The sequence below is a fragment of the Callorhinus ursinus genome, unplaced genomic scaffold (assembly GCF_003265705.2).
Source record: "Callorhinus ursinus isolate GAN/ISIS: 27379988/994484 unplaced genomic scaffold, GSC_fseal_2.0 scaffold4, whole genome shotgun sequence".
Taxonomy (NCBI): domain Eukaryota; kingdom Metazoa; phylum Chordata; class Mammalia; order Carnivora; family Otariidae; genus Callorhinus; species Callorhinus ursinus.
The window spans coordinates 41,181,488-41,200,666 of record NW_027397066.1 but is presented as its reverse complement, the minus strand read 5'-3'; the positions used below and the strand labels follow the sequence as shown (position 1 = coordinate 41,200,666).

Here is a 19,179-nt window from a genome sequence, read left to right as displayed (position 1 = left end):
AGAGTCACCATGATACTGGAGAACGTCACTCAGCAGTTGTCTTTTCTTTACACCCCAGTTCTGCAGATATCAGCTATCAATGGCCCGCATACGTGACACGAATAACACTTCATAAGTAAGGTAGTATTTATGTATTTCCCAGTATGTTAGCCTTGGTTAGAAAAAAGCTACCTTCAATTATATTAGTTTCTCTTCTAATTCAATTTGTCATTAAATATATCGGTTTAAGAATTACCACGGGTTCCACTTGTACGGTAGGACCTCTGTTGAAAGCACTGAACTGCAACTTTGTAGAATTGTTTCACATTCAGGAACTGGCTTCTCCACTTCCGGTGAACAAATTGGCTAAACCGTGTAGATTCGCGCTTTGAGCCAGAAGCCATGACCTTTTATGCAGGAAATGTGTCTAAACCGATGCTGCACCCTTCTCAAAACCTAAAGACGTTAGGTCCGCGAGAGAGGTTTATCGATGCGGAAAAGTTTGGTTCTCGGTCTATCCGGATTCAAATCCCTCCTTGGACAGTCTCTAGTCCTCACCCCGAACCCAGACTTCTCTTTTGTACCTGCTAATGTCACAAATTGCCCGAGCGCGCCGTTGCTGGCCTCCGCCCAAACCCAGATTCCTCTCTCCTCCCGGCGCCCTCTACCAGGCAGGCGGCCCGCCGCTGGCCAGGGCTTTCCAACAACCCCATGTCCTGACCCTATTTACTTCTTGGGTCCCCGCCGGTGCCATCTGGCTGGAACCACGGGGAGAAACTAAAAGTTGGACGTAGTCATCCTGCCCCTTGCCTTCTTCACTCGCCCCAAATGCAAAACCCGGGGCTGCTGGAAGGAAAAAGCTTAGACGGGAAACGGCCTCGCGTCCCCGCCGGCCCTCTCCGCGGCGCCCGCCTTCCCCAGCCCGCGGGCCGCAGGAGGCGCGGCCCCTCGAGTCATCCAGCGTCCAAGGCCGTCCCTGGTTCCCTCGGGGCCCCTGGCGGCCGGCGCCGCCGCGTCGAGGTCGGTCCGGGGGACCCGCGAGGCGCGGCTGCTGCAGTCACGCGAGAGAGGGCCTGGCCCGGCGCTCCAGCCCAAAGAGGGTGAAGCAGGAAATAAAGAGGCGACGAGAAAGGCCGGGCCGGGGGGCGGGGGGGCGGGAGCCCGGGGGCACGGGCGCAGGAGCGGCGGGGCCGGGGCGGGGCGGGGCCGGGCGCGCGGCGGGAGAGCTCTGAGCGCGGGCTGCACGCGGCGCGCTCGGGCCGCCCCTCCTCCCCGCGCCGCCGGCCGCGGCCCAGGCTCCCTCGCTCCGCCACTCCCCGCCCCTCAGCTCTCCCTCCCGCCTCCCCGCCTTCCCCGCCCTCCCCGCCTCCTCCACCTCCTCCTCCTCCTCCTCCCTCCCTCCCTCCCTCCTCCCTCCCTCCCTCCCGGCCTCCCTCTCCCAGCCAAACTGCAAGCCGGACCCCAGGCCGCCTCCCCGCCGCCGCCGCCGCCGCCGCCGCCCCGCCGCCCGGCCTCCCCGCGAGCGCTCCACCATGGACAGTCCTGTTTTCACCTTATAAAGATGGCGGTGCGGGATCGCTGCAACCTTTAGACTAATGACTGTCCGAAACATCGCCTCCATCTGTAATATGGTGAGTGGCGGCCGCCGCCGCCTCGGGGGTCGTGCCCGAGGCGCGGCGAGGCGAAGAAAGGGAAGCCCGAGCCGCACACCCGCCGGGCGCCGGGGTGGGGGCGGGGGGCGGCGGGGTTCGCGCAGCGTGGCCAGAAGTTCCTGGCCCCCGCGCTCGGCGGGCGGGCCGCAGCCCCCGGGGCGGCCCGGGGAGGGGCCCGATCCCCCGCCCCCCTCCCAGCCCCGGGACCCGAGAGCTCGCCCGCCAGTGCCTGGCCGCGCTGCCTTGCCTCCGCCCTCGGGCTGCGGTGGAAGCGTCTGGGGGGGGGGGGGAGGGCGATAAGCTCGGGATGGGGGGCACCCATCCTGCCCTTGCGGTGGATAAAGCCCTACCGGTCTCCCTGACTGCCCTCGTCTCATTTTGAGTTCACTCCTTAAACTATATTAAAGGCAATCGGTGTATCTAGAGAAATTTGAAATGTAATAAAGCTGTAAGGAAGTGCAAAATTGTGGTTAGAGAAGTGAACTTCTCCCTGGTTTGGGAAGCACGGTAATTTGTTTTGGATGCCTCAATTTCCCCACCTGTGAAAGAGGGACAAGGTTATTTGGCAGTAACATTTGGAGGCCCTGAAGGTGGGGCCGTCTTTGGGCGTGGAGGAGGTCTCCAGTTATCTTGCCTGATCTGCTGTAGACCCCTCAGAGGCTGGTCTGAGCGTGGTCAAAGCAAGGGGACATCATGGGGCTCTGCTGGGTCTGGGTCCGTGATGTGGTGCTCAGTTAAACTTGGGTTTCTCCCATTGCTCTCCCTTCCTTTTCAGTTTTTGCAGGAAGAGCCTCTAGCCCTTGGGTTCCCAGGGTGCACCCTGCAGGCACCCCGGCTTGCCAGAGCTTTAGGAAGGTTAGCTTGCCCCCTGGAATAAGGCAGTTGCCCTCCCGTGCAGGGTGAGAGAGTGTGTGCCTTGCCATCACTCTCCAGGGTGCCCTTCCCCTTCATCAAAGGGCTACTCCCCCAGCTGGAACACGTGTTCATTTAATGCCAGTTTGGGGAAAACCTTCCTTGAAGCTAGTAATACAGGCCCCTAAAGGGAATCTGAGAAGGCTTGATTGAGAAGCCTTGGGGTAAGGTGATCTGGCTGCCCTTCCCCCATCACCACAGCTTTTTAAATCTTCTGTCCCACATTCTCCTGCACGATTAACACCCGGCGGCAAAGGAGCCCTGTGTTAGCTCAGGGGTGGCATCAAGACCCAGCGGCGCGGGCTTCAGTTTTCAGCACCGTTGGCCATTGCTGCCGCGGTGGCTGGGGCTTCCCAGAGTGAGAGCTGCAGGACCAGTTAGATGTGGTGGGTGGCTCCTGGAGCCGTTCCATTTCCTCTCCTTTCCTTCCTTCTCCACACAGAGACAGGTCTCCTGCTCCTTCCTGTCGAGTGGCATTAACGCTGGCTTGGTGCAGTGAGAAGGTGATGCCTTTCTTCTTGCTGTCTCTCTATGCTAAGACCAGTTCCTGAGGGGCACCGGGAAACCAGAGCAGCTCTAATCCTCCTGCTTGCCTGCTCTGTGGTCTCAGGCTTACAGGGCGATGAGGCATGGTCCCAGCTCTTGGTGGTGTTCCTCTCCTGCCTGTATGTGCTGACGCCTCGCTGTAGTGAAGTAGCCTGGGAACTTGAGAGCTTACATGTCCCAAGAGGAAGCCAGCGTCCAGCTCCCCGCCCCCGCCAGTGCGGCTGGGGCTTCTTGGCACACCTGGGCAGGATGTCACAACCAGATTCCAGTAAAACTCAGGGAGGCAGGCTGCAGGGGAGGCATCACTACTGGGTCTGCAGAGTTGACACCTCATGTGGAGTCCCTGAAAAGGCACCAGAGTTAGGCTCGACATCCGGGTGAAGTGAGGCGCTGATAATTTCTAAGTAGGGAGTTTTCTGTTCGTATTTGTACGCTGTGTCTTGAGCAAGTGCAAGTTCTGGTTCTAACATGTACCAGCTTTTTGTCCTGGAACGAGTTGCTGTCTTAGTTTCCTTACCTAGAAAAAGGGGGTGACAGATATCATTAGGCTGTTGTATTAAATGAGCTCCTGCACTGCAGGGCCTAGCACATAGCAAGAACTCGGGGAGGGCTAGCTGTTATTATTAACATCTTTCTCATTATTATGTCACCTTCCAGTGGTTTAAAGAACGATGAAGATGATACGCTCTTGGAAGCAGCCACTAATATAAACAAGCCCACGTTCACTTATGCAAAGTTCATTTATGCAAACCAAGCCGAAAGGCAGTATACAGAGGCTGGGATGTGAATCCTTAACCCCGCCCCTTATAAAAGACTGCTCAGGTCACCCCTGCCCCTCCCCGTCTCACTTCCCACGAGAGAAGGCTTGGTGATGAGGAGTCTGCTGTCTTTTCACCTGATCAATGTACATTTTCACCAGACCCCTCTTTAGATTCTTCACTGGATGATGAATTGTTTCCAGGTAGGTCTTGTCTGAATCTCTGTTTACTGTTTCGTTCCTCTCTGGGGCTCTGATTGGTCCTTTCCACTCCTAACATGATTAGGGCCTAGCTGGTTTGCGTAGTTGTAGTAAGAGCAAGTGACATTTTCTTTTAAGCAGCTTGTTTGGCATATTTTAAACAGGCTGATGTGTCCAGAAAGGGTGTTAAAAGATACCGTCCTCCCAGGCAAGACTTGAACAAACCAAAACCTAGCTTTGAAAAGCAGATTTGTTTCCTCTACCAGACGGGGAAGGACCCAGCAGAGCAGAAACAAAACTTGTAGCAAATCCTTTATGTGATTGAGGAATGAGCACCTTCTCTTTCCCTCACACTTCTCCTGCCTGTTCTAGATACAGGGGTGTTGGAAAATATCCACATCCCTCTGCTGGTCGCCTTACGCACTGAAGTTTTATTGTCCACTGGAAGTTTAATGCTAGTTCCTATTTATTTGAGTTTTATGTTCATGTGAACTCCTGCCACAGTGATTCTTGATCAGCTTGCTTGTGTAAGCTTAGCCACACAACGTGTGTGCTTCAGAGATAGTAAAGCTTGTTTGGCTAGTGTGTTGTAATTTGTAAAATGTACTAGCTGCTACCAAGCATGAGGAAATGTTCCTTGTTGATAATCTGATTTTTGTCCAGATCAATGGATTTAACTTCTTATGTATTTTTATGACCCTACAAATGGAAAGTCCCCTCCCCAGTTTGAAGAGCTTGAGAAATTTTCTGAAGGGGAAGCATTTGCTATAGGAGAAACCAAACGTGTCCTCTAGAAATGTGACTTGTACCAATGCAAATTGGTCTGAATCATCAAATTTTCATTTCATTTAATAGCACTGTAAGATGTACCATCGAGAAAATCTGTGTGTCAGATAGACTACGTTTTTGTTCCCGTAAGCGACCATTTGTTGAGGACCTGCTATGTTATGGTTGGCATATACCATGTGTAGGTACCTCATAAAAGAATGGGGCGAGTCCCTATCCCCAAGGAGCTCAGCAGCTTCTTAACTTTGTGGGCGTAACATTGGTAAAGACTAAACAATTTAAATATGATGTGTTATCTGCACAGATAAAGGTTGAACAGAATCTCAGAAGCAATGCAGTGAAAAGACCGATGAACACAGCAGGACATTTCTTTAATATGATTTGCATTTGACCATAGTTTATTTTTTTTGTATGAGGACGTGATTCTAGTCAATGTAACTTTGACCTGGCATCTGTATCCCAGGGGCTGTCTGTGCAGTGAAGCATGTGTGTTATGGTAACTTTGGACAGATTGTTGTATTTCTTGGGACCCTAGTCTTCCTCACCTTGTAAAGTTGATACATTTTTGGGGGGTTGTCCAAAGCTTCTTAGTGAACAGCATTTCTTAGAGTCTTTATAAAAAAAATCTCCTTCACAAGATGGGGCAAGCATCTGAAAGATCAAGTCAAGGCCGTTTGTGAAAAGTCTGATGAAGAGGGAGGGACCAAGTTGTCTAGAGGTCAGCGAGCTGATCTACAGTCCATCCCTGAGGATGCTGCTGTCAGAAGTTCATGGAAGGATATAGGCTTTGAGGATTTCTCAAAAGAGGGTGCACCCAGGGTGGGGGCGGAGGGGGTGGTCTACGGCCAGTGGGGTCACTTTCTCTCTCAGTCTTCTTTGGCCCAGTGGCACCTACCTACCGTTGACTGACCAAAGGTTCCAGCACACAGATGGGAAGTCTTGTGGAAGGCAGAATGTCCTGTGAGGACGGAGTGGTGGGCCTTGGCCTCCCCAGCACTGCAAACCACAGGAGAAGTAACCAGCCCCTAGATGGGGACTGACCTGTCTCTACCTCACTTTGAAACTCCTCCACACAGTATGTTATGAACCAAGCACTATAATTTTCTTTTTTTTTTAACTGCTTTATTAACATACATACTTGTCACATATTTAAAGTGTAGAAAAAAAAAATTTCCTTCTCATAATTGGCTCTCAACCAATTAAGGACCTAATTACCTTATTTAAAACTGTGTTGAATTTACCAGATACTAGCATTTTAGTTTTCCTTGAACAGTCCCAGGATATTATTGGACACCACAGTGAGTCCCATATTTGAATTGTTTTAAATAAATGAAGTCTCCCTGATAGTAAGGGAAGGTAGAATTAGTAAAAATTGGAATCAAAGCTAGAGGATTTTATAGAGATCTTTTTATCTTGCTGAGTCAATCACCGGAGGCAGTATTTTTGAGACTAGTTGGAAAAATTCTCTAAAACTATTAAAAAAGTACATATATCTTATAATTTGGGAGAAGACATAATTTGTCTCTTCCTCTAGTATTGTTACTGTTGCTTCCCATTCTTAAAGATAATTGGAGACTGTAAGCTTAATGTGTCATCTGGGAGTGGTTAAAGTCGTGTGAGGGTCTACTGTGATAGTTGTCAGATTTTAAAAATTGCAGTCTGGGGTGGGGTGGACTGATGTTTAAAGAAAAATTCTGTTCTTTTGGTCTCTTGGTGTAATATGTAGATGTTTGTGTTGGGTCAGGACCTGACAGTTAGCCTATAGATTTTTCTCTTGTTTTTCCTTGGAATCCTAGAGGAAAACAAAGTTGAATGCCAATATTCAATTAGCGTGAAAGGTTGTAATATTTTCTAGATACCAACTTTTTGTTCCAGTTCACCCATACAATAAAACCTATTTATTTTTTAACTAATGTGGAATTTTGGTATTTTGGGTTGTAATTGAAAGTAGTTTTCAATTTTGGTCCTCTTAGCAATTAAGAGGAATGTCTGTAGTTTACATGTCCCTTTTTTCCCAGCCTTGGGTGTCTAGTTCCTTTAAATGACTTGAGGCTCTATGATAGCGTTTAATTCTGTGGTATCATCAAAAAGGTATCTCCTGGTGGTTTTATCTCTAGCCTACTCATGGAGCCAGCCCAAAGCAAATGGACTGGAAGAGTTTGGTGTGTCTTTTAGTCTAGTTAATGCTTCTGGCCTAAATATTTTAAGCACATTCTTATATCTTCAATTGTGGTGAAACCAAATGCTAATCTAAGAGTTTGAAAGGCCTCGTTGATCTTTTTAAGAGAAAAAGCCACCCCAAAATGAAGGAGCAAATACTTTTTTGAGACAAATAAATTCTCTATCAACAGTCAGCCCTGGCGTTAAAAGCTTTTTGGAATGTTTCTGTTCCGAGATTGTTGCCAAGAATTTGGGGTATGTCCTAAGTCGTCGACATGAAATTTTACTACAGTTTTAAGAATGGTTCTTTGTGCTGGATTTGTAAGAGTGTGGAAGAAACCCCATTGGTTCTCAAAGCTTCACCTTCCACCTGTTGGTCCAGTCTTCTGCCTGTCCAGTTCTGATGCCACTTTCAGAGCCTGATAATGCTTTAAAGTAGTTTAGACTTGGGACTCTTTGGGTGGTGGTAAATTTCAGGCACACAGAAGAGTATGGAGAATGATAGAGGGAACACCCGTGTGTTACCATCCGCCATCCAGTAAAGAAATAAAATACTACAAATACAAGTGAACCCTTCCTCATCTCGCTCCCCCTTCCTCCAGTGACTTCTGTTCCGAACTTGACGTTTATCATGTGTTTGTAGACATTTACATCCATCACCCAGATATATTATCATTTTCTCATGTTTTAAACATGCTCTCTGATTTTGAACAGCTCCTCAGTTTGCTTTTCCTTAAGTTATGACTTTGAGATTTATCCATTAGAATGCATGTAATTCTAGGTTATTCACTGCTCTATGATATTCCATCACGAGTATGCTACCATGTATGCTATTGTTGATTAGTCCTTGGGTTTCCCGTGTTTCGTGTTTGTCGTGACAGTTTTGAACCTGTTTCCCTGTGCCTATGTTTGAAGTTTCTCTGTGGTATATACCTTGAGGAGAAATTGCTGGATCAAAGGAAATGGGCATCTTCAACTCTTAATATATTTCCAGATTGTACTCGACAGCAGTTATGCCAGTTTGCATTCCCCCCAGCGGTGCTGGGGGGCTCCAGCTGCCCCACGGGCTGGCAGACACCTGATACTGTGAACCTTGATGTTTCGCCAGTCTGATGGGTGTGATTTCAAGTGTTTACTTTCCTGTTTACTAACAAGGCTGAACATCTTTTCGTGTGTTTCTGGGGCTGGGAGCGGGGGGCGGTTAATCCAGGGACTCCGGAGCAGTTTTCCAGGGCTTGAGAGTCAGGATGGCAGTGTTGGTTTTGTCTGAAAATAGGGAAAGGGAGGATGCAGGGAAAAACTGGGGGGGACCGAAGAACAAGTCCAGAAGGGTAGGGAAGGAATGGGAGCTAGAAGTTGAGGGAACAATAAGGAGGAGGTGAGAAGGAGCAGGGAAAAAGATGACAGACTAGAAGTGAGAAGATACATTCATTGAGTGTTGAGAGTAAATTTGGGATACATTATTGGGCCACGCCTCTCTGTTCAAGTTAACATTGTTCATGCTTCGTGGAATTGGAATTGAAATTGGCTTTGGTGAACATCGCCAGGTCGGGGCCTCTTCTGTGGAGAGCAACAGCAAGGCTGGGCTTAGGGAGTTTTCCTGTTTACCCAGTTGCTTTTTGAAGTTCTTTTAGAAAGGCAGTGTGTCTCTCTGGAAACGGTGCTGCGGTGAATGTTCTGGTTCTTCTTTGCACACGTGCCTTCTTTTCTCCAGGATGTAGGCCTTGAAATGGAAGAGCCGCTCAGAGGATGTGCCTTTCTGCAGCTTTCCCGGGTGTTGGCCACATGGCTCCCCAACATGGTTGCATGAGACGGAGCTTTTTTTGATGTGCAGCTTCTGTGGCCCTCGTCCCAGGGTGGACAGGCTGTAGGTAGGTCTCCGGTGGGTTTTAGGCACCTGCGATTTTTTTTTTAAGTGCCACAGCTGATTTCGATAAGCATCCGAAGAAGCTGAGAAACCACTGTGTTAGACGGGCAGCTCCGCAAGGACAAGAGCTGTGTTTAACTTCTTTGCTGCTGATTTCTCAGCATTCAGCACAGGGCCTGGCACATCTGTGCGAGGTGCTCGACAAATGATTATTGGAGAACTGAGTGAAGAGCTGTAGCTTGCTAGAGTGGAAGAATTGCCGTGCAGGAAGGCAGTGCTCCTCGGGTTTCACTGTCCACAGGAATTACCTGGGGATCTTGTTAAAATGCAGAGTCTGCTTCAGTAGGTCTGGAGTGGGGCCAAGATTTTGCATTTCTAGCATGGCCAGATTCTTCTGGCTTGGGGAGCACAGTTAGAACAGCAAGTCCCTAGGGGGAAAAAAAGAAACCCGATTTCTTTCTTCCCTACAGCTTTAAAGTGGACAAGAGTTTGGGATTTGGAATCCTGCTTGGTAGATCTCGAAGCCTGTTTCCTCATCTCTTTATAACACAAAGAGGCAGATGATAAAATACCTTTCTCACAGCATTTTTGGGAAGAATCTAAGGAGATTGTGCTGCCTATGGAAGCATTTTGTGAACGGTGATGCTTTCACACCCATTACGTTTTGTAATTCTCATTCTTTTAGGGAAGTAATGGTTTCCTTCAGTTTGCTCAAAGCACAAAGCTATTGTTAAAAGAAATTGAACAGATTTAGGGAAAGCTCCTAATAAGTTCAGGTAGTTTACAGATTCACCAGACACCATGAAGGGCAGCACACTGACATCTGAGAATCACTGGTTTGCTGGAATTCTGCTTTCATTTTGACCTGCTGTCTACATTTAGTGGGCATTTTGAGAGGAGTGGGATGGGGGGTGGGGGAGGTTGAGCAGGATGGAGGCCGATTCACCTGTGGTGTGGTTCTGACTGCGCGTGCTGGGAAGGGGGCATTCCCTTCTCACTGGTTTGTGGTAGGGGGAGGAATGGAGCTGGAGAGAGGCCCACAGCTCTCTCCCACTCAGCTCCGCACTGTAGCAGATGATAGGACGGTAGGGAGGCTCTCTGATTTATTTCCCAAGTCAGACTCTTTTTATTTATTTATTTTTATTTATTTTTATTTTTTTTTATTTTTAAGATTTTATTTATTTATTTGAGAGAGAGAGAATGAGAGACAGAGCACAAGAGGGAAGAGGGTCAGAGGGAGAAGCAGACTCCCCACTGAGCAGGGAGCCCGATATGGGACTCGATCCTGGGACTCCAGGATCATGACCTGAGCCGAAGGCAGTCGCTTAACCAACTGAGCCACCCAGGTGCCCCCAGACTCTTTTTAAAGTGTGGGGGGATGTACTCCAAATAGTTATTGGGTATTACTGATCTCCCGGAGGCGTAATCCGATTTATTCAGGACAGACCAGGCCTGTGGTCAACCCCAGGTTAAGCCACCAAAGGACACTGCCATTTAAATGCAGCATTTCAGGGTGCTTTATCTCTTGGGGTACTGCCCTATCCACCTGCGAGAGGCAGCATGGTATACAGAGAGGAGGGCAAATAAAAACAAAAAAGTGACGTTCAGAACTCGTGTTTATTGTATGCTGCAGTTTCTTTTATTCCCAACCTTCACTCTGTCTTTTTATTCCCAAGTTTTCCCTACGTCTTTGAACCACTTGAATGTAGTAGTAGTTTTCCTTAGATCTGTTCAACTTCTTTTAATTTGGCCTCGTTTTGTGCTAAGACATCTGTGAAGTAATGGGTTTGATGAGCTAGTTATATGCTTTTCTAAGGCATATCAAAAACATAATTGCTATAGATGCAAATATCAAATCATTATGTTGTACACCTGAAACTAATATAATGCTGCATGTCAATTATACCTCCACAAAAAAAAACCACATAATTGCTGGAGTTAAAAGTGTTCATACTTGTGCCACCTAAGATGATCTCACCTCCCTCTGGGATTCATGGTTATAGCTTGGGGGAGGCATTGGCTCAGATAAGAGGTTCTTTATGGTGGTTCAAATAACTGGCTATTTTAGAGGAACACTTTTTTTTTTTTTTTTTAAGTAATCTCTGTGTCCACCGTGGGTCTCGAACTCACGACGCCAAGATCAAGTGTCGCATGCTCTACCAACTGAGCCTGCCAGGCGCCCCTGGAGGAACACTGTTAAACTGGTTTGTAGATTACAGGTTGGTCAGCTTCCTTGGGAGGTAGGTTAGCCTGTGGAGGAGATCTGGTTGGATGTTCCATACCGCTGTTGGTTGGGTGTGAGAGTTGCCATTGTTGCCACTCTTAGAGACTCTGTTTGTCACCCATAGCGTGGGGATGACAAGAGAACCTCCCTCCCTGGGGCATTGTGGGGCTGAAATGGAATCATTAATGTCTAGTGCTTAACCCAGGGCCTGACCCTTTTACTACTATTTTCTTCTAGTGCCCCTGGTTTTTCCACTAGCCCTGGAGTCCAAACGATGTAGTGGAAAGTGCCTGGTATCCAAGGTCTCGGGTTCCAATGTTGACCCTGCCACTTTGTCGCTTTCCGGACACCGGGCAGGTGACTTAGGCCTCTCTGGGTCTGAGATGTTAAGAACGATTCCTGCTGGTGAGCAGGGGTGAGAGAAGAGCATCACGTTCCAATCTAGCCCAGCTTCCAATCAGAGACAAGACTAGGGTGGGGCAAGCCCAAAGGGGACAAAAGGAGGAAGAAGCTGTGATTTCAGACTGAAATGTTGATGGTAGACACAGTGCTGATGGTGTGTGTGGCAAAACTTTTGTAATCATCAGCAGGATACAATGTTTTTCCCTTTCCTGATAATGAGGGCACATCATGTAGTCAAAGACTTTTCGCCATCTAATAGGCATCTAACAAACTCTTTTGTATTACCTGGCATACACAGTTTGGTGTTCCTAGCTGAGAAGTGTGTGAGGTAGCCAAGTTAAGTTTCTTTCTTTTTTTTTTTTAAGATTTTATTTACTTATTTGAGAGACAGAGAGCGTGAGCATGCGCATGCCTACACAGGTGAAGGAAGGGGCGGAGGGAGAAGCAGACTCCCCACTCAGCAGGCACTGAGCGGGGAGCCCGATGTGGGGCTTGATCCCAGAACCCTAGGATCATGACTTGAGCCAAAGGCAGACACTTAACCAACTGAGTCACCCAGGCGGCCCTAAGCTCAGTTTGTTTAAAAAAAAATTAGTTTTAAAAAAAGGTAATATGAGTTCACGTGGTAGGAATTTCCAATTGTACAAAAGGATATAATATTGACAATATATGCACCATCTGATTCTTGTCTCTGGCATGGTTACTATTCACAGTTTCTTCTGCTTCCATTCAGAGGTATCTTATGCATGTACAAACAGATATGTTTATTTCTCTCATAGTTTTTAAAAACAAAGATAGTACTTTTAGCATATGCTGATCTATCCTGATCTGCCCCTTGCTTTTTGTGCCTGGGAGGTGGGCGGGTGCTAGTCTGTGAAGAGCATCCTCATTCTTTTTTAATGGCTTGCAGAGTATTCAGTTGCTTGAATGTACTGCATTCACTTAACCAGGCCCCCCCAATGAGCATAAAGGTAGTTTTCCAGTCTTTGGTTTTTACAAACAAGGCTATAGGGAACATATGTCCATATGTCCATTTATCATTTTGCGTGTGGGAATATAGCTCTCGGCACACTTCTTAGAAATGGATTTGCATTTGTAACTTTGATGGATTTTGCCAAATTGCCCTCCACCAGCAATATGTGCGAATCTTGTTACCCACAGCCTTGCCAAAGCAGTGTGCTCTCCAGAAACCTTGTGGTCTTGCCAGTCAGGGGGAAAATGGTGTTCTAGTATATTTTTAGTTTGCATTTCTCTTGTTAGAAGTGAGCTTGAGCTATTCACACGTTCAGGAAAACAAGTTCAATTTCATTTAACTGTTTTGTTGTTGGCAATTATTTTCCAAGTCTGTAGGGAAGGACCAGTTTTACTTTTCTTTTCAATCTGTCACAGACTGGTATTTTTGTAAAATACAATAAAAAAGAATTATTAGGAAACTGGAGTTAAAAACTCCAAAGATGCATAAGCACACAAACCCCTATTTTTTATGATTAAACTTGACAGATAAAAAATTACTCTATCCATTCATCTTACCTGTTCTTAGTTTCTGAACTTAGCTCATGGCAGTATTAATACCTTAAGTAATATTGCCGTAAAGAACTCCTCACTCATCTCTTTTCTCCCTCCCATTGTCACCCTGTTTGGGGATGAGAGAAGAGCGCGCAGAATTTTATATTTTCTGTTTCACAGTCAGTACTGGATGCTTTCATTCCATAGGGTGAAATATGTCTGATGATGCAGGACTGATCCAGAGGGCAGGGGTGCTGCGCAGACCCATCGGGCTACACTAACCTTCCATTCTCCCATGCTGTGAGGTGGGATGCCGTTGTCCTGGTGTTTCATTGATGAAGACCTCGAGCTTGAATTACTAGAGGGGGTTGGGTGGGTGGAGAATGCTCAAAATCCCTCTATTAGTCCAATTTGCAGAGTTGTCCTCTTTGACCCGGGGCTTTGCCAGGATCCCATGCCACACCATGCTGCTTTTCTGGGAAGTGATTTGATGGGAGGGGTTTCCTGGGTAAAGTGGGAACTTAAGAGACCTCATAAGCAAGGTGGTATTCTTGGTAGCTTTGCAGAACGTTGGATTGGGAAGGAGTTTTTGCTTCTAGCGCAGAGTTCAGTGACTGTGGGTGAAATTTCCTTTTTCTCCCCCTTCAGCCAGAAGATAGACCCAGACCAGGATCTTTTGTTCTGCTTTTGAGTTGAAATTTTCTCTTTGCATGAGGACTTTGTTATGGTGTCGCTAGGCGTGTGGAGAGCTGTTTTACAAACCAGAGTCTCTAGCTGCTTTTTAATGTCCTTTCCTGTGATGACTTGGGATCATTATGTATCCCAGGGTCATCTTTCTTCAGTAGCAGACGTTTTTGTTTCTGTTATGATCATTAAATGCGGTCATGTTGAGATTTTTTTTTTCTGTTTAGTTCTTCCTACTCAGTATCCTATAAGGCATGGAAATGACATGCTACTGTGGTGCAGAATGGAAATGTGCTTTAACTGCCTTCTTGTGGATGACAGCCCCCGGGGAAAGCCTGGAGAGGTCCGGGAGGAGTTGGGGTTGCAGTGTGATGGTATTTAGATCATGGGTTCACAACAGACCTCTGCTTCGTATGAACACCTGACCTTGGCAAGTTCCTTAACCCCCTTTAACCTCATTTCCCTTAGCTATGAAATGGGGCTGGTGAGTCTCCAGGAGTGATTTTTTTTTCTGGAGGGAGAGTTTTGTTTAGTGTTGCTCACTGGGACTGGGTGGCCTGTCTGCTGTCTGAGCAGGACGGGCATCTGTAGCCACCTTGGGGTATCGCGCACCCAGTGCTTAGGTGATGAGGTGTTGTGGGACTGGGAGCCAGAGAGCACATGCTCAGAAGCAGCTCTGGGTCTCTGCCTAGTCCCTGGATCTGCAGCTTGGGAATTACTAAAAATATGAATGAAAAGATCATCTCCCCTGACTGGTGATCAGGAGTCTGGGCTGTGAATCCGAATGGCCTGCCTTTGAGTCCTGTCTCTGCCTTTATAGGCTGAGCGAATGTGAGCAGGTTCCCTCCATTTTTTACTGAGTAGCACAGGGATGATAAATGTCATCTGGCTTGGGCTAGTGGATGAGATGAAGTGATTATATAGACATGAAGTCTCTGAATGAGTGGCACATACCACTTACCCTTCCCCCCGTTTGCCAGATTTATTCAGTTAGCAAATTTGTGTAAGTAAGAGCAGGGGAGAGAGGCAGAGGGAGAAGCAGGCTCCCCCCTGAGCAGGGAGCCGATGCAGGGCTCGATCCCAGGACCCTGGGATATGACCTGAGCTGAAGGCAGATGCTTAACCGACTGAGCCACCCAAATGCCCTCGTTTCTATTTTTGATGCTGTTTTCTCTTTTTGCCTTGTTAAAACTTAATATTATTTTCTTTTTCTACTTGGCTAAAGATTCACAGAGCTTAAAACCATTTGGGGGGAAAAATCCATTTTCCTATTGACTACATCCTGAGTTTTTCCTGACTTCCAACCTCAGTTTTTACATTTCCTTTAAACAGGTAGCAGTGTCCTATAGAGATTTTATAGAAAAGGATAGGTGTGCTGTTCACTGTGGGTACTTCAAGGGGTGCCTTGGAGTTAGGGGTTTTCTTGTACAGCTTTGTGACCTCTCCAGGTTTTCAATTTCTGCCATTCTGGGATTCCCAGGGAACTCTGCCTCCTGGAAAGTCAGTATGGTGTAGTGGTCAGGAGCATACTGGTATGAGTTCAAACCCAGTTCCATCACTTGGCTGTGTGAACTTGGATAAAGTTACTTACCATCTTTCGGTCCCAGTTGTCTTATCTTTAAAATGGGGGCAATAATGACATTCACCTCATAGAGTTAAATTGTGAGGATTAAAGGAGTAAAATACACATCACGTCCTTGCGGCAGTGACTGGACATAGTAAGGATGATTTGTGTTATTTATTGTTATCATTACTAATTACAGCTGGGGGACCGGTGGCCTCAACTCTTCCTTAACCGTCCTTGAATTCTGGCAAATGCTCCTGACTCATCCTGAGATCTTGGGCTGCGTCACCTCATTTTTGTTTCACTCTCTCTGTAAGGCTGTAGAAATGACCCTTAATCATCAGAAGTCAGGGAATACTAGTCCTTATGAAAACTAGTTCTTTATATACATTTGTACTTTGTAAACTTAACTTGATAAGTAGAATGGCCTTTTGAACGTAGACCTAAAAATGTGTTTTCAGCAACAACATTCACTTTGCCTGTCATATATTTTAATGTAATTAATGACTTGTCCTCTGTGTACTTAGGAATCCTTACATGTCGTTTTTGGCCTTTTTTGTGTGTGTCCCTTCTTTGTACAAACTCGAAAGAGAGCCTGCCTATCCTAGGATATGAAAAAATGGGCTGTCCTGAGGTTATCTTGGGCAAGGAGGCTTACTTCTCTTGGCCTTGGCTTTTTTTGTCTGTGAAGTGGGTCTGGCTGATCTCCAGGGTGCTTCCTGGTCTCTGCGGTTTTTTGTTCAGGCACTCCCATATTACGGCAATATTCTCATCGGCTTTTATAGACCTTGCAGTGCCAGTGTTCTGATTATATCATCCTCTGGAACAAGTCTGTGTCCTTTTTACCCCCCCATGGAAGAAATTCTAATATGCTTTCCTTATAAACTGCTTTTAAAATCGCTTTAAAAAGAAATGCCTTTCTCTCTCCATCTGAGGCATTTATGATTCATCCTTCCCGGTTGTTGTTGTTTATTTGGTGATTTTTGTAGCCCCCCTCGGCAGTCACAGAATTGCTCTCAGAAGGGCTTTGAAGAGCTAACATTACAGTCTTCTTGTTGGAACTTGTCCCAGCCCAGATTCTATTTTTAATGAAGTGTGGCGCATTGTTTTTCAAAGGTTACCAAATTTTTTACTGATGGAAATAAGATCTTTGTGTTTCCATACCTCCAGACCCTGTGATTTACCACCACAGATCAGTGTTTTTGTTCAGCATCTGGCCTCCCACTGCCTTTTGTGCTTCTGTGTGGGGTGCGAGCAGGAGTGTGGGCTCCCGGGTTGGTAGTTGGTACCTTGCAATTTACATAGTGCTGATGACATTCCCGGTTTTGCTTGATTCTCCCTGCGCCCCCTGAGCAGTAGGTTCACAGGAGACCGGCTACCGTCCCCTCTCAGCCAGGAAACCAAGGCCAAGAGAGGGGAGTGACCAAAACCAAAGGCAAATTCCTACTGGGAGGAAGAAAATGGCCAAATACAGTCTGAATTACGTGCTGAGGGCTTTAGATAGCTGGTCTGCAGGATATTAGTTTGCTAATTTTTACTAAACTTTTTGTATGACAAAAATAATGTATGCTCAGAGTAAAACATGTAAATAGTTGGTAAGAGAACATGAAAAGCCCCTTGGTGACCTCCTCATCTCCCAGCCCCACTCCTAGACCCTGGTGATAGTGATAATGTTAATAATTTCTCCGGTACTCTGGAAGGGGCTTCCACTAGCATGGAGGCGGTGAACGCAGGCAGACCAGGTCTGCTGTGTTCACATGTGGGCCTCAGGTACAAGCGCTGTGCACGGAGCAGGGCTCAGTGTCTGTTGATTAAATGAATGACATTTCCAGTATTGGCCTGCACAGTGACATTCTCGCATGTTTTGACTTATTACTGTATCTTGGACAGACTTTCGTAGCAGTACTTGTGTGGCCACTTTACTATTTTTTTTTTTTAAGATTTATTTATTTGAGAGTGAGAGCGTGCGCATGCATACACGTGAGGGAGCAAGAGAGAGAGGGAGAGAGAGAATCTGAAGCAGAGGGGCGCCTGGGTGGCTCAGTTGGTTAAGCGACTGCCTTCGGCTCAGGTCATGATCCCGGAGTCCCGGGATCGAGTCCCGCATCGGGCTCCCGGCTCAGCGGGGAGCCTGCTTCTCCCTCTGACCTTCTCCCCTCTCATGCTGTTTCTCTCTCTCTCTCTCTCAAATAAATAAATAAAATCTTTAAAAAAAAAAAAAAAAGAATCTGAAGCAGATTGTGAGCTCAGGATAGAGCCCGACGTGGGGCTTGATCCCACAACCTTGAGATCATGACCTGAGCTGAAACCAAGAGTTGGATGCTTAACCGACTGAGCCACCCAGGTGCCCTGCAACTTTACTTTTTTTAAATAGCTGCATGGTATTCCGTCATATGGATTACTATAACTTTTTAACCAGTTCAAGTTGTTTTTACCTTTTTTCTGTTACAAACCTTGCCATGAGGTCCCTCTGAGACATTGACTGCTGGTTGTTCCCTCGGTATCCATTTTCCGTTTCTATTTTTTTTTAAGATTTTATTTCTTTATTTGACAGAGAACAGCAGGGGGAGCTGCAGAGGGAGAGGGAGAAGCGGACTCCCCGCTGAGCAGGGAGCCTGACGTGGGGCTCCATCCCAGGATCCTGGGATCACAACCTGAGCCAAAGGCAGACGCTTAACCGACTGAGCCCCGCCAGGCACCCCTCCATTTTCCATTTCTAATGCTAGTCATAGCTGCTTAGGTGAAGACCACACTTGCCAAGATACCCTTGCAGCTGGTATGGATGCTGTACAGATGCCCCGGGTGGGAGGCGCGGGTTATGTCGTTGAAGTTTCCCATTGCTGCTGTAAAAATTTGGTATGGATGCTGTACAGATGCCCTGGGTGGGAGGCGCGGGTTATGTCGTTGAAGTTTCCCATTGCTGCTGTAAAAATTTACCACACAATGACACATTTATTCTTTTAGAGCTCCAGAGGTCAAAAGTCCTAAAATCAAGGTGTCAGCTAGGCTGCACACCTTCCAGGGGCTCTAGGGGGGAATGCATCCCCTTGCCTTTTCCAGTTTCTGAGGCTGCCTACGTTCCACAGCCCACAGCTCTTCCTCCATCTTCACATCTCCCCCTCGGAACTCTGCTTCTGTTGACTCGTCTCCTCAATGACTCTTGCCTCTTGCCTCCTTCCTCTGTGTACCCTTGTGGTTACTCTGGGCCCACCCAGATAATCCAGGGTCATCTCCTCATCTCAAGATCCTTAAATTAATCGTACCTGCACAGTCCTGTTTGCCACGTAAGGTCACAGATTCACAGGCTCCAGGGATTAGGGTGCAGACATCTCTGAGGGGCATTATTCTTTCTGTGACAGACACTCCCAGAGCCTGGGGGTGGTCAGTGAGGAGTTCCCTGAGAAGGATGGTGGGGTACATCCAGGTGAAGAAACTGGGGAAGAGCCTTCGGGTGGGGTGTGGGATGGAATTTGAGGTGTGCTGAGATGTGTGAGGAACAGAACGACGGCTGTTGTGACAGGCCAAGTAGTGGGTGGCAAGAGGTGACTGTGGAGACAGCAGGGGGAGTCACTGGTGGTTTTAGAGTAGAGTTGTATTTACAAAGAATACTTGTGCTGCCGCGTTGACAGCTGACTTGTGTTGACATGTTGACGTGGGGTTGGAGGTGGGCACACGGGTGTTGGAGGCCGCTTAGGACGCTATCATAATTCAGGTGAGAGATGCCAGTGGCCTGGCCTTGCTGGTGATGACAGGAGATTAAAGAGAAGTGAATGGCCCTGAGAGATTGGAGGAAAGTGAACCCAAAGACATAGTGGTGGGTGGGTTGGGCAAGACCCCCATGGTAGATCTAGTGTTGGCCAGGAAGGAGGCCACATTGTCATTTACTCTGTGGGGGAAACACCAGGAAAGGGTTGGATTTGGGGGGAACGCAAAGGGAAT

At 47.3% G+C, this 19,179-nt stretch overlaps 1 protein-coding gene across 2 annotated transcripts in view; it reads left to right on the top strand.

Annotated features, from left to right (window-relative positions):
- The first annotated feature begins 1,437 nt into the window (after nucleotides 1-1,437).
- Nucleotides 1,438-19,179, top strand: part of USP46 (ubiquitin specific peptidase 46) — a 55,768-nt gene continuing 38,026 nt past the window's right edge. Inside the window, exons 1-2 of one of the 2 annotated variants that reach the window (XM_025887432.2) lie at nucleotides 1,446-1,610; nucleotides 3,747-4,050. In XM_025887432.2, the coding sequence (XP_025743217.1) occupies nucleotides 4,033-4,050 (18 nt within the window). In that variant the 5' untranslated portion in view covers nucleotides 1,446-1,610; nucleotides 3,747-4,032. Of the gene's footprint in view, nucleotides 1,611-3,746; nucleotides 4,051-19,179 lie in introns of both variants that reach the window. The other variant, XM_025887431.2, reaches the window with a different exon arrangement.